The 14,581-nt window shown below is 45.2% G+C and overlaps 1 protein-coding gene across 1 annotated transcript; it reads right to left on the reverse strand.

Moving 5' to 3' along the window:
* Positions 1–7,841: 7,841 nt before the first annotated feature.
* On the reverse strand, positions 7,842–11,264 carry LOC147450868 (uncharacterized). The gene has a single exon (XM_086520824.1). The coding sequence runs from the start codon at positions 10,000–10,002 to the stop codon at positions 8,179–8,181; it is 1,824 nt and encodes a 607-aa protein (XP_086376950.1). The 5' UTR covers positions 10,003–11,264; the 3' UTR covers positions 7,842–8,178.
* Positions 11,265–14,581: the final 3,317 nt, after the last annotated feature.

The following is a 14,581-nucleotide window of genomic DNA, read 5'->3' on the forward strand; positions in this document are numbered from 1 at the left end:
AAGTGTGATCAATTCCTTCCTTGTAGTTGGATGGGAGACTAAGATGGTCAACCACCAGGGAGATAGAATTAGGTGCTTTGTAGTTTACTGAGAATGTGGTGTTCAAATACCATATTGTGAAGCAACTCTTGTCAATGTTCTTTCCCTATAGAAGATGGAATCTGACGATGGGAGAATGGGGATGCACTAGAATCTAATGTTGCTGCTAGAGAATCAGTTGACCTGCAAATATGCCTCCTCGATGATGCAGTGCATGACATCCCAGTGAATAATGAATGGCACCTCATCCACCTTCGCGAGTATCTTAATCTCAGATACACCTTCCCCAAGCAATACCTCTTTGTGATCAACAAAAATGTTGTTTCTTCCAAAAAGAGAAGAGATTTTTGAATGAGAACATTAGATTTCCATGATGTATTTTTATAAAACCTTGTAAAATTGACACGGATTTTTCTCCCATTAATGCATATGGTGTTTTGAATCTCGCATTAGGATATTTTCCAGATCTTTTAGAGGGCCATATTGAAGGGAGAGAAAAGGAAGTGCGTCCAATGAGTAGGAAGGCAGTGTAACATAGAAAAATAGATGAAGAAATACGAAAGGGTCTAAGCATGTATTGGTGGTACCACTATTTCAGTTTTTGGGTACCACCAAGAGACTACTTTAGAAAGGAATTTGAAAGAAAAGGGGAATTTGAAAATGTAAATGGCCATTGATTGTAGGGAGGGGTGGTTCAGTCATCATTTCAAGGTATGCGTGATGTGACTTGTCATAGGAGGACGATGTCAACCTCAACTTTTGAGATAGATTCTTCCTGCGTGCCAGGTGATCTCCCTGAGCTTCGAAACAAACTCTCGTCTCATTCACTCTCGCCTCTTTCTGTCGGATTGAGAAGGTAAACCCTGATGCCATTTTAAAATACTGAGGTTTGCAAACATCTCATTCACTCTTGCCTCTACTCTGCCAGACTAAGAAGGTTAGCCCTACTGCCATTTTGAACTGGTGAGGTTTCCATGTCTGCATGTGCCGTTTTTCTACTGCTTTTGAAGTGAAGCTTTGCGCATCATGAATATTGCAGCACTTGGAGCTGTATGAATGCATTAGTCTTTCTCCTCGTGCTCATAGACATGCATCATTTCCGCAAACAGAGGTCTCCATCCATGCTCATAAACAATTTTGAACTATTGAGGCTTACATGTTTGCATGTCCCATTTTGCATGTCTGCTTTACCAAATTCAAGCTTTGCATACATCATACTGTAGCACTTGGAGCTGTAGGCATTAGTCTTTCTCTATCTGCTCATAAGATCATCCTCTTTATTGTACAATCAAGCTATAAGTTGCAAGATGAAATCACCTGCATGCAATTTACCAAGGCACAAGACCGGGAAGGGCACAATATCTGAACCTGAACTTCAAGATCAAACCCCTCCAACCAATGAGCTCACGATGCAAAGCAGTCCATCAAAAGTGGAGGTAAAGGCTATGCCTGGCACTGTGAAATGCGTTGCATCCAACTCACAGCTGTCAACAAAGTCATCGAAAGGTATGCATGTGTATGTTTTGCATTGTTTTTTTCCATTGCTTCAGTGTTTGCAAAGCTGGGCTTTAAACAACCTGTGTTTTTTGGTGCTTGCAGCATTGGAGTACCCACGGCTATCAAGATTTTTCTTCTCGACCGAGGAACTGCATGAAGAGTACACGCTCAGCCTAGAGGGAAATCTGCCTAAAGAGCTCACAAATAAAGATATCCTTGATGAGGAGTGGCTGAGAGTCTTCAAGTGCCTGCACAAGAAAAGCACAAAGCTATTTCTCAACCATGTGAGGGATGAGTATGATCGACGAGTGTCCGCTTTTGTACCATCAAGCAACCCATCCAATGGTGAGCTGCTAGCAAAATTTTCACGGGGTTTCGTGTATGAGAGGCGTCCAACAATAGTGAGTGATTCGACTGGACATCAGATTGCATGGGCAAGGTTTGATGGAAGTGTCCTTGAAAACTGCAAGATGCAAAAAGGGGGTTTGGAGCGGAAGATCAACAAGTTCCGCACCGATTATGGCTTGGCAGGTGTCATTCAAATAAAAACATCTATCTGTGATGGTCCCTTGTCATCAACATCGACAATTTCGGCAAGCAAGCTGCAACCATTTCAAGCAGTAGAGACACCAACGTATATTCAACTGGTGCTTAGCATGGCAGAGGGACTCGGTGAAAGTTCAGCTGTCTGCAGGAAAAGAGGGAACTGTGGCTTAGAAATGAAGGGAATTTTTTTGCTTACAGGGAATTGGACGAACTAAACAAGGAGTTGGAGGTGCTCAAGACCTCACTCGATTCAGATCCAGGGGAGGTAGAACGCAAAGAGGTAGAGGTCACAACTATCACCAAGATGCTATCCAAGGCAGGTGTCACTACTGATTTAGGGTGGCTTAAAGAAAATTTGGACTCCTTGTAGGTCAGCTTGCTGCTAAGTGCCCAAAAGTGCTTTGTGATAAATTAAAATTGCTCAATAGATAAAGATAATGTGATGACCAAGTGGCCGTTGGACTTCAAACTAGAAGTGCTTCATGTTATGAAGTGCTTTGCTATAGGTCTAAACTGCTTGCTTGGAGTAGGAAGTGCTGACCAAGTGGTTAGAAAAAGCTTCATAGTGCTCACAAGTTCCTAGAAAGTGCTAATAAATGCCTTCAACGCAATTAAAAGTGCTTTGAAGTGCTCAATGGTGCCTACAATATGCTTGAAAATGCTTGATAGGTGGTAAGAAAGTGTTTCAAAGTGCTGAAAGGATCTTTCAAAGTACTTTGAAGTGCTTTGATATAGCTATATACTGCTTACTAGGGGGTTATGAAGTTTGACCAAGTGGTAAGGATGGAGTGAAGAGACTTCTTTGAAGTGCTCCACAATGCTGTATGCATGGTGTTAAGAAAGTACTTCTAAGTGCTTTCAAGGATGCAATCAACACTTTGAAGAACTTAAACTCCTCACAAGGAGCACTATGTGGTGACTAGGTGGTAAGAAAGTGCTTTGAAGTGCTCAATGTTGCTTAATAGGTGGTCAGAAAGTGATTTGAAATGATTTATGTTGCAAAGAAAGTGGTTACTAGGTGGTTAGAAAGTGCTCCATAATATTGAATGGTGCTTAGAAAGAACTTCAAAGTTCGTTTAAGGAACCAATTTGCAATCTGAAGCACTTTGACTGCTCACAAGGAGTAAAAGTGGTGACTAGGTGGTAAGAAAGTGCTTTGAAGTGCTTACTGTTGATCAATAGGTGGTGAGAAAGTGATTTGAAATGCTTTTTGGTGCCAAGAAAGTGGTAACCAGGTGCTTTGAAAGTGCTCTAAAGAAAGTGATTTGAAGTGCTTACTGTTGATCAATTGGTGGTCAGAAAGTGATTTGAAATGCTTTTTGGTGCCAAGAAAGTGGTAACCAGGTGCTTTGAAAGTGCTCTGAAGGTGCTTTGAAAGTGGTAACTAGGTGCTTTAGATGTGGTGATCAGGTGGTTAGAAAGTGCTTTGAAGTGCTCAATGGTGCTCAATAGGGGGTTAAAAAGTACTAAACAAGTTGTTTGAAAGCACTAAGAAACACCTAGAAAGCGTTTTGATAAGATTTGTCAAGCATTTTTTAATTTTCTTTGAATTATTTAGAAGAAGTTGAATAGAGGCATTCAAGCTTGTGCACTTAAGTCCATTCAAGCATGAAATGATCTTACTCTCCATTGTTGTTTATGTTATGGTTGACAGCAAAGGAATATGGCTTTAGAATTTGAATTAGAAGCCTTGATCTCAAAGAGAATTTATGATACAACCATCCATTACATCCAAGAAAAGGGTAAAGGCATCATTGTCCCTTCACCGCCGACTAAAGCCTCTGTTTTGAAACCCTTTGTGTGTATTGGGGATGACCGTGTTGTATGTGGGAAACCCCTCTCAGCTAACCACATGGCAGGGTTCTTCTTTATGGAATGTCAACACAAATATCACCCATTTTTCTTTGCAATTCTATGCGGCACTATGGCAGAGTGCACTCACCCATTGTGCACAGTAAAGATTCCAAAAATTGCCAAGTGCTCGGCACTCGAAATTGAGTACACAGAGCCGGAGGGTGGGTTCACTATACTCAGCTTAAATCCACTTATCATGAGATAAGTCCCTTAACATGATTTTTTTCTTCGCAGAAACCAATGCTGACAAAGGTTCTCATCTGCTTGAGCTTGACGAGAACAATACACTAGAACTGTCTAAACTTGACGAGAACAACATAGAGGTTTCTGAGGGTTTGTAGCATGGCAAGGCTGTTGTAAAAAGTGGGATAGAGTGGAGGACCCTGAGGCTTAACCCTTCGTGGTTAGGAACCATGGCAAGGAAACCATTGGACATGACTCCAGCAAGCTCTCAACCAACAACCAGGAAGGTAATGAAGTGCATATGTGTAGTGTTTCATTTTTGTTCGAGCACATTTTGGTTTTTTTCCCCTAAACCTTATTGTGATCCCATAGGATAAACTGGAGGACATAGAGGATGTGGAGACATTACTAGTAATTTGCAAACACCTTGAGGAAGAAACACAAGTGACAGCAAGAAGAAGGAGTGCATCATCCAGATCCAAAGAAAAGTATTAATCAAGAGCCCCCCAAGACCAGAGCACATTAGAAATTTTAAGTTCCATGTGCTTTTTGTGCTATTTACTTATTTTGAATATAAGATACATTTTTTGTCTCATGGTGTCAATCTTCACTACAATTTATTGGGTGTGGTTTTTTGGGCACTATAGTAAAAATACAAGTGATTGGTAATGTTGGGCACCGGCATTGTGCTCAAGAAGACCTGGGGCACTTTGATCGGGAGACACCCTTAGAAACTCAGTTTTGTGTCCCTGACCTTTCGAAGGATAATTGGCCTGCCTTGATCATTAATATTAATGATCTTCTTATTGTCACTCACGACAAGAGAGAGGGACCAAGCCCGCCTAACGTGGATGTCATGCTGCACTTTTGAAAGGAGAAGGAGGACAATAATCGGAACCACTATGTGCACCATTTTGCAGAGTGGTTTGTTCTTGGGGCTAGCCAGATTGTTGAAGTGTATGTCTAGATTGAAAAGGAGGCATGCAGTAGAAGCTTATGGCTTGACGAGAAAGGGGAATAGATGCTCTTTCTAGTCTTGGGCAGTTTTTGGAATGAGTTTCCACAATTCAACAAAGATAACACCCTCCTGCTAGATGACAAATATCCCAAGTGCTGCTTGAACGATGAAGACTCCTATGTTATCTTGCCTTCTCTAGAGGACCAGACGAAAGACCAATGGGAGAAGTTTATGCATCATGAAGTTTTGTCATTTGTCTATGAGTGGAAGAAAACAAATAATCGATTGGAGCGGATCACTGCTTGTAAACTGGATGCTAGAAGAAGAGGGTGGCAGACTCTTCGAAAAGCTGAATCTATGAGGGAAAAATTATCAAGCGGCAAAGAAAAAGTGCTACCACGAAGGCTAAGAGGAGGGTTTGAGCTGCTATGATTATGACGAGCATGGACTGCATGGTAGGCGCCGCCCCGGCCAGAGCCGCTTGAGAAGGAAAATGGAAGGGAAAAGGTGGCTTGAGAGAGAAAATGGAAAGGAAAAGGTGGCCATGTATGGGTTGCCCATAATGTTTCCGGTCATTCAAGGTGGGCAACCACTCTTGAAATAAAGTTTTCTTGAAAGTGATTTAATAGTCGATTACATTTCCTGCTGATGACAACAATTCCCAGTTATATCAGTTCCTCAGGACTAAGTGGCACGGGCATGGGAGGGTGGGATCTACGGCCGGAGGATTGTGGGCCGTAGATCTGGAATGCGGGTACCCTAGATTACTTTTGTAAAAAGTAAACTAGGGTACCCGAGTTTTGAAAGTAAACTAGGGTACCCCAGTTTTGAAAGTAAACTTGGGTACCCACGTGGGTTTTGAACCCGTGACCTCACCCATGAGAGGCACACACCCTAACCACTACGCCATTCGCACGTTGTGAAACGTGGGGACCCTAATTTACCTATAACCTGTATGCACAAGGGCGGCTCCGAAAATAATCTAGGGTACCTTAGTTTATTTTTTATAATTAAAAAGTAAACTAAAGTACCTTAGATTACTTTCGGCGCAATTGTAAAAAGTAAACTAAGATACCCTAGATTACTTTCGACGCTGCCACTGGGATCTATGGCACACAATCCCCTGGCCGTAGATCCCACCCTCCCATGCCCGTGCCACTTAGTCCTGAGGCAGTTATATGGGGCTGCACGTGGGCGTCGACAGCAAGAGAAGGAGAAGCCACTGTGAGGCGAGGTGAGGGGAGCCATGCTGAATGCTCCCACTTGCAGAGCCCTCTAAAAGCTGGAGCACCCACTATAATAGAGCAACCTTGGGAATATGTAGCCATGGCCGAGGGGAGAGAGGGTGGCCTGTACAGCAGAGCAAGAACGAGGTAATCATATCGGAGGGTTACGGGCCTCTTGAGAGCGCAAGAGAGAAGGAGCTGCGAAACAACATGGAGGAGGGGAGATTGATATAGAGAGAGAGAGAGAGAGAGAGAGCCAAGCTCAAAGGTTGTGGGCGGCCGCTTAGAGATAGAAAAAAAGGAGGAGGAGGATATAAGGAGCAATAGACGGAAGGCCGCAGCGCCGCTAGCAGGGAAGGGAGCTCTCTGAAGCGGCCGACACACAAGGTGCAACAAAAGCTGGGAGCACCTCAGAGCTGGAGGTCGACAAGAGAGAGGGCATGCTGCAGAGGAACACCAGGCCTTGCAAGTGAATCGAAGGAAGGAAATGGAGGATGGGCGCTGATCACGATTGCATGTGCTTGTAACAAGGCCTATCAAGTTGGAAATCCAAGAAGCAAAAGAGCTCGTCATGCTGGGGTCAACAGTTAGAGACTAGACTAGGGAGATCAAGATAAGAACTGAATGGCGGCAATTTATAGGGGGGGCGTTGCTCCAGGGACTGTAGACGGGATGCCCAAATGGGTGCAGCTTGGGGAGTTTGCCGTGGTCGAGAGCAGGTAATGAAGGCCAAGAGCTGATGGCTCTCATGAGCAGCTACATAGATGACCCGTGGGCAGGTTTTGAAGGTGAGGAGGGTGCTGGTGAGCAAAGCCAAGGACCTGCAAGTAGGCGGGCTAGGCCAGCTGCACATTAGGGCTTGTCGAGAGCCGCAAAGATGGTGGCGGTGAGGACAAAGCAAGGGAAGGAGGGTGGCTGTCATGGGTCGTGTAGAGCCGCCAAGGGCATGAGACGAAGGACGCTCTTATAAGGTTGCCTCAGGGAGAGTTTAGGGGTGACACCCACGTTAGGAGGGACTAAGGCGACCGTCGCATCAAGGGATCGACATCCTGATGAAAGGATCAGTGTCACATACAGCAAAAGGGAAGCTTGCCATGCAGAGGTCTTCTGGACTTACATTTTAGCTTTTGATTTTAATAATGGATTATCTGTATAAGGCTTAGTGAGCAAGCCTAAAACCCTTTATCTCATGGCTTCTTCTGTGTGTATAGAGGTGTGAGGAGCTTAAGCAGGATTTTTATACAGAGTATGTATATGTAAGGTTTGTTATCTCTCCTACTCTATTGTCATCCATATGGAGAATAATTCAACCCTAACTTCTAGTACATCCCTCCAATAAGCAAAGGATCAGATCTCTAAAAAGCACCTAGGTTTTTGACGAGGTAAGTAAGGCAAAGAGAGGAGAGGGATGGGCTCTTAGTCTATTGGAAAAAGTAGATGTTGTTGTTGTACTAGCCCAGGAGGGCGTCCACTATCAAGAGTGTACATCAGAGATTCTTACATGTTACACACACACAGATTAGGGAGAGAAGAGAGTACGCAGAGATGTAGACGAAGGGGTGTGTGTCCACTTCTTGTTATATTCGTGGGTTACAAGAGGTTATAAGTAGGCTTGTGTATGGGGATTTGAAAAGGTATTCGTGCCTCTTGGTTTCTCGAGGCATGACAGCTGGAATTATGTTTATTTAACCCAACATCCCCCCTCAGCTGAATGCCGAGAGAAGATTGTGTATACGTTTATTGAGAATGGGCCTAGATACATGTGCATCAGATAGTGCCTATGTGAAGTGGTTTATGTGCGTTCTTTTTTTGTGGTCGCAAATGCAACCGGTGCAAGACATAATTTGAAATTTGTACAATGGAGATTAAAGCTCATTATCCCGGATTAAACAGGAGTTGAGGGATAAAAAGCAGCTGTTGGCAAGGTTTTATCTTGAAATTTGTCTCCAGAATTTCGAACGCACAAGGCTTCACGAGCGAGTGTTGAGGTTGAATCATTTCAGCAAGACTTCCCCCCTTTCGACCTTGACACGAGCGTCGTATCTGCATCATCCGCATCAATAGGAGAAAACAGTCCACCAATGCAAGTTCCATCAGGAAATTGAAGGTCAAGCTCAAGACTGATGGGATGCTGAAGAAAAGTGAATCGCCATCATTGGGAGGATCAGGAGGTTTTCGGGACAGAAGTCTTCCACTTCGGCAGGAGGTTGAGATTTGTTGATGAGGACATGAGCAACAAAATGCACACTTGGGAACAGCATGATAAGCATCACTAACATCCAAGTTGTAAGGGTGAGGCACACGTTTGATTATATCCATCAAGGTTGGGGAAGGGTTCATTGCATCAGTGTCTTGATTATCTACTGAGACTCTCAAACGGGAACCATGAAGGCCATCATTGAGAAGAACATGAGCAATAAGTAAAAGAAGGGGCTTGCTGGCTGTAGCAGAATCTTCAATGCCATCAGCACAAAAGGCTACATCAGCATCAGTAGGTGTGGGTTCATTTTCAGAAGCACTGCTTCGCTGATCAGTAAGAGCATGGGTTGTTGCTTCAAGGTTTACATGTGTGGGAGCCTCGAACATATCAAAGAGGCCTTGATTTTCTATGAGGGCTGCTGGCTGCTGAAGATCAGTGTATATTTGCAGATTCTTTTCATCATCGTGAGCAGGTCCAAGCTGGAGTGCTCTTGTACAGGTTGTAATCTTAAAGTCCATGTGAATACAATTGGCTGGCTGAGTCTGCTCCTCTGGAGGTTGTTGAAGTTCATTTGCTACAATAAAACATACTGTATCGATTCTTGGGAGGATCAGACCCAAGATTTCGTGAAGACGGAAACCAACCAGCTGGCCATCGTCTATGTAAAAATATTCAAAATCGGATGCGTCTTGAGCCATCATAAAGGCAGCAAAATTGAGGTGAGGCAGTCCCAGTTTTGATTCAGTAAAATGCTCAGAATAGGCTTCGAGGGTGCCGACTGGCAACCTATGCATTGGAGGAAGAACCTCTCCAGAAAACACCTTATGCACAGCTGCGGCTTCATCTGTTTCTTCGGCCATGGAGAGATCGGCTGTCAGGAAGTCCATATCAGCATCTGAAACATTGACTTCTCCAAGAAAAAGCGCAGCATTATCATGGTCCTCTTCATCAAGGACAACATTTTCATTAGCAATGGTCTCTTGATTTGCTTCAGAAGCGCATGCGTGAGCAGCAGCAAGGGGCCGGACTGAGGTTTCATCCACACAGGGGTCAGCGGCGATGTCAGAGTCTTCAGGGTCGTGCAGAGCAGCAAGAAAGGTTGCAATTAGGGTAGCCTCCTCAGCACATAGTGGGAAGGCTTCAGTATGTTCTGGCGCAGCAGGAGAAGGGACTTCGTGGGTTTCGTGACCAACCTCAGGGGCTGATCTGACTTGCGCCAAGAGATGGGGTGTGTGGCATGGCAGGTTAGCGGCATCTTCATCAGCAGCAGAAATACTCAGGCAGGGAGGTTTTGCAGGGGCTGCGAGAAAGAACACAACAAGGGCGGCTTCATCTGCTTCAGGGCCTGCATTGGGTGGAGCAGTTAGGGTTTCTTCACGCAGGCAGCAGGGGTATTGTAAAGTACCATCAGAAGAAAGAGGCAGGATCGGCTTCTTTTGGCGAATGATACCATGTTGTTGTACTAGCCCAGGAGGGCGTCCACTATCAAGAGTGTACATCAGAGATTCTTACATGTTACACACACACAGATTAGGGAGAGAAGAGAGTACGCAGAGATGTAGACGAAGGGGTGTGTGTCCACGTCTTGTTATATTCGTGGGTTACAAGAGGTTATAAGTAGGCTTGTGTATGGGGATTTGAAAAGGTATTCGTGCCTCTTGGTTTCTCGAGGCATGACAACTGGAATTATGTTTATTTAACCCAACAGATGTAGTGGTCTGGGTGGTTTCCTCCTGAGCCCCATCGTCTTTTTGGCGATCCCGGACCGGTCTGTTTTTTGTGTCGTAAAGCTCCTAAAAAAATCTTTAAGGGCAACTGCAAATATAATCTCAACTGTGTTGAAGACTTAAAGCCGCCAAGTGGATTATATAGATAGCGTATGCCAAGATAGAAAGGTGGTTTAGCGAAGCACCAGGGAGAGGATTCGACCTTGGATATGGCTGGTGGAGCTAGAGATGGAGGAGTTGCAGATGTGCATAGACGAAGAGAAGGCAGAGTATATGTGGTAAGGTCATTGTGGAGCCGCATGGAGGATCTATTGCAACCTCTCAACAATAGAGCAAAGGCGCTGGTACCAAATAAAGCCAGCCCTACTTATGGCATTTTGTGAGGAACAAAGGAGATTCATGGGACTACCCACCGATGAAGCATCACGTTCTACCAGTAGTGGATATGCAAGTGAATCTGAGGATGATAGGAGCGACAAAAGCTCTGATAGTGCTGAAGATTTTGGGGTCTCCAACAAGCTTTTGGATGTAGTACCTGATGTAGTGCATACTGTAGAGCCTCTCTCAACACTCATGAAGCAGATGAAATCAATCAAGGAGATGCGTCTCTCAAACACGGCATCGGCTCTCATGTCTATGGCAATTTTGAATGTTCTTATGATGGTGTGGCAGCTACAGGTCCCAAGCTTCAGGTGGAGAGTATGGCTTGTATGCACACCTTGTCCGTATGCTCGTGTTCTTGTGCTGAGGCTTTATGTTCAAGACACAAGCCTCAAGAGATTGCCTAGTTTGTTTTGGATCCACAGGGGAGTCGGTCTTCAAATAGGGAGGCTGAGAGCTTTCCCTTTGATCCGAGAGGGACTCCATGATGGAATGCATTTAAGTGATTTTATACATAGCTTCCTAGAGATGTTTGTCTTCAAGCAAAGTCATTTTGCATCATGGAGTTTTTATATCAGGCTTATGGTTCACTCATAGTGTTTTGTTGAACAGATGATAGATCGCAGATTGCTCTCAATCGATGCATTCCATAAGTAAATGGCTGAACCTTCAAGCACTAGGGGTATGGGTATGCCACTACTAGAGTAGATATAAGCTACATTTACGCGTAGACTTCAAAGGACAAGCGCACTCAGGATGGTTCTTTCAATCTTAAAGACGACAATCAGGACAATGCTTCTTGGACGATAATCTAGCGAGCTGTGAAGTCGGTGATGCTCTCATCAAGTGCTAGTCGTCATCTCCGCGACAAACTCAAAGCGCGAAGGCTAAGAGGAGGGTTTGAGCTTCTATGATTGTGGCGAGCATGGGCTGCACAGTAGGTGCCGCCCCGGCTAGAGCCGCTTGAGAGGGCAAATGGAAGAGAAAAGATGGGCTGCCCATAATGTTTCCGGCCATTCAAGGTGGGAACCCACTCTTGAAATGAAGTTTTTTTGAAGTGATTTAATAATCAATTACATTTCTTGCTGATGACAACAATTCCCAGTATGGCCCTGCACGTAGGCGCCGCAGGACGTTGCAGCGTCGACTTTACCTCTTCTCTTCCTTTCCAGTGTTATATTGGATGCCTGAGATGGCCTTGATAACCAGGTGATGAGGATGACGAGAAGCAGCTCCCTCTTGCCCTTGCTCGTTCTATGTAGCGCCACCCTCCAGCTGTCCACCGGCTCTCTTGCTAAAGGCAGCCTCCTGATTTATGCCTTAATTATCTGCTTATGGGTTGTCCTGCTCTTCCTTTTGCTTGGCACCCTTTGAATATACGCCAGCATGGCCACCTCCTCTCCTCCTCTTCTTGCGACGGACGTCCTTGTATGATCTCGGCATCGTCGTACACAACAGCCTGTAGACACCACTTCACGGTTGTCCTTTCAAGTCGCAGACTAGCCTCCAGGCTCCTACTTTTCGACGTGAACCAGTTGCTCCTTCTGCTACTCGCCCTTTGAAATTGGCGGCTTCCTCTCTTATATTATGCAACTCGTATCCGTCCCATCGGCCTTGCACACACCCTCGGCTCCTCTCTCTTCGTCTCAGCAGGAGACCGCTCCTCAGTTTTTGACTCCTTCCAAGCCGCAACCTCATAAAAAACTGCCGGCCTACAGCGCTCCTTTTTTGCTCGCTCCTCCCTGCTTGAGCTCGGGCTCCCTTCACCTCATGGGCCCTTTACTGAGCATGGCAGCATTCCCTCTGTTACTGCGTGCTTGTTCTGAGCCCCCACTTGACTTGGTTGCTAGCACATGAGTCGCCCTTTCCCCTCAAATGGTGACCCGGTTGAGCATGGCGACCTCAACGAGCTGCACCTCTTGATGGACTTGATAACCAGCCGAACACTATGATCAAGACCAGCCCTGATTTTCGTTCTCTCTCTTTTGCTCCCCTGTAGCACCCTCAGAGCCCATCCTTCTCACGCCCAAGGCAAGCTCAGCTACGTCTTCCTTTGCATGAGGACTTCTCTCGACCGATTTCTCTTAAGCTCTCTCACCCTCTCTGGCTGCCTCTTGCTGTAGGTTTTCCTCAACTTCTATCCCCACTAGGTAGCGCTACCCTTCGGCTTGCTCTATAGTAGCATCATCTGCACCCTCTCAATCCTTTCCTGCTCCTCGATCTGTGCCGCCCCGTCTAGCCTCGGGAGCGCTCTTCTTTCCGTGATAATCAGTCCCCGCTCCCTTGCAGTGTTTCCTCTTTTATGTCCAACAAGCATGGCTTCGAGAACTGTTTACGCCTGGCAGCCCATGCTCCATCCTCATCTGGCGCTCCTAGTCTCAGCCTTTTCACCTGCTGACCTTGGTGGCTTCGGACCCCTTTCCTTCCCAAGATAGAGTGGCACGGAGAGCCATGCCCGCCCTCCTCCCCCCCTTCTCGATGGCGGCTGCTCGATCTTCACGTGCGGCCACGTCCGCAAGTTGGCAGTTTAAATATACATTTATTTTTTTCATAAAAAAGCCCTCTAAGCCCCTGTTCCACAAGGCATTTGCTTGCTCACACTCGGGCTTCTCCTGGCATAGAAATATACGGGCCGACGTAGGTTGGATTCACATAGCCATTTCGACCATTAACATTTCCCCAAAGCGTCTCATGAAAGGTGGGCCGCTTATAAGCTTCTCGGATGGTGAATTCTCTGCATATTCGCTCGGCTGTTGGCCAAAATCTATCTTGCTTAGCTGCCATTTTTAGTATTCAAAGAATTCTCTTCTTGAGCTCATTTTTTTGAAGATTCCACCGAGATGCACCTTGAAGCTACGTTACTTCACTATCTGCATAGGCATTACACATATAGCCAGTTATTGGGTTGACCAATTTCTTGATGCACAGACGAAGGAAAATCTGGAATCCATCAACGGTATCACTCAAAGTGTAGACATTAGGCTCATTTCTATCGGGATACAAGGGGAAATTAAGGCATCAAACTAGGTGCGAGTACATGTAAGCAGGAGGCCTATCATCTAATAACACATATCGATCGGAGCATCCCTCGACTTTATTGTAAAAGTGCCCCTCAACATAGAAGGAGTTCTTCTTTATTTGATTGTGGCACACATCCTTCCGAATCGTAGTGGATAGCCTCTTCTCCGTGAAACACCTCAGTATATAAAAATCAGAGTCTTCCTCCTCAGTGTTGACTGCAGCATAGAATGGTGTCTAAATACTTGGTGTCCATGGACACCAAGTATGATGCTATGGGTGGCACCATAGCTAGGCTTTTAAGTCAATAATTTTTTAAAGAATATTGGTAAAAGAATATAGGTAAGATAACTGACTTCACGACTCCACTACTCGGATTGAAAGACGTGGAGCGGTTAGCACGCGTGGACCTCTCTCTCTCTCTCAGATGGCCTCCAATGCCCATCTCCATCTCTCTCTCTCTCTCCTACTCTCCTGTTCAGAATATGGATGATGGAGACTCTTTTCCTCTCGCTTTGGTTCCAGCTCATACCTCCTCACAAGCAGCAATGGAGCTTCTTGAACTCTACAATGCATCACAAATGGATTTCAGTTCACTATTACAATCAGGAAGTTTTGTACGACTTCATTCATTTCAAACTACTACAGACTGTTCCAGGATGGTGGACGAAGGATTTTATGATGAGGCACATGAATAGATATAGTTCATACACAGGTGCACTCCAAGAGAAAGGCTTGTCTAAATGAGGATGAAATTATTGCAGTGAGTAAGTATGAAGCACAGGCTAAACGTGAGTACAAAAAGCGATGTCGTGCAAGAAAGCAAGTACAGCCAAGCGTCAACATTGGAGCGGAAGATTGTCATAGGGAAGATTTTCATAGGGAGGACGTCGATGTACACACAAAGGAAGACAAGAAGCAACATACTATTCAGAATATTGTTCAGCACGTT

The sequence above is a fragment of the Adiantum capillus-veneris genome, chromosome 9, assembly GCF_014529385.1.
Source record: "Adiantum capillus-veneris isolate H3 chromosome 9, ASM1452938v2, whole genome shotgun sequence".
NCBI lineage: Eukaryota > Viridiplantae > Streptophyta > Polypodiopsida > Polypodiales > Pteridaceae > Adiantum > Adiantum capillus-veneris.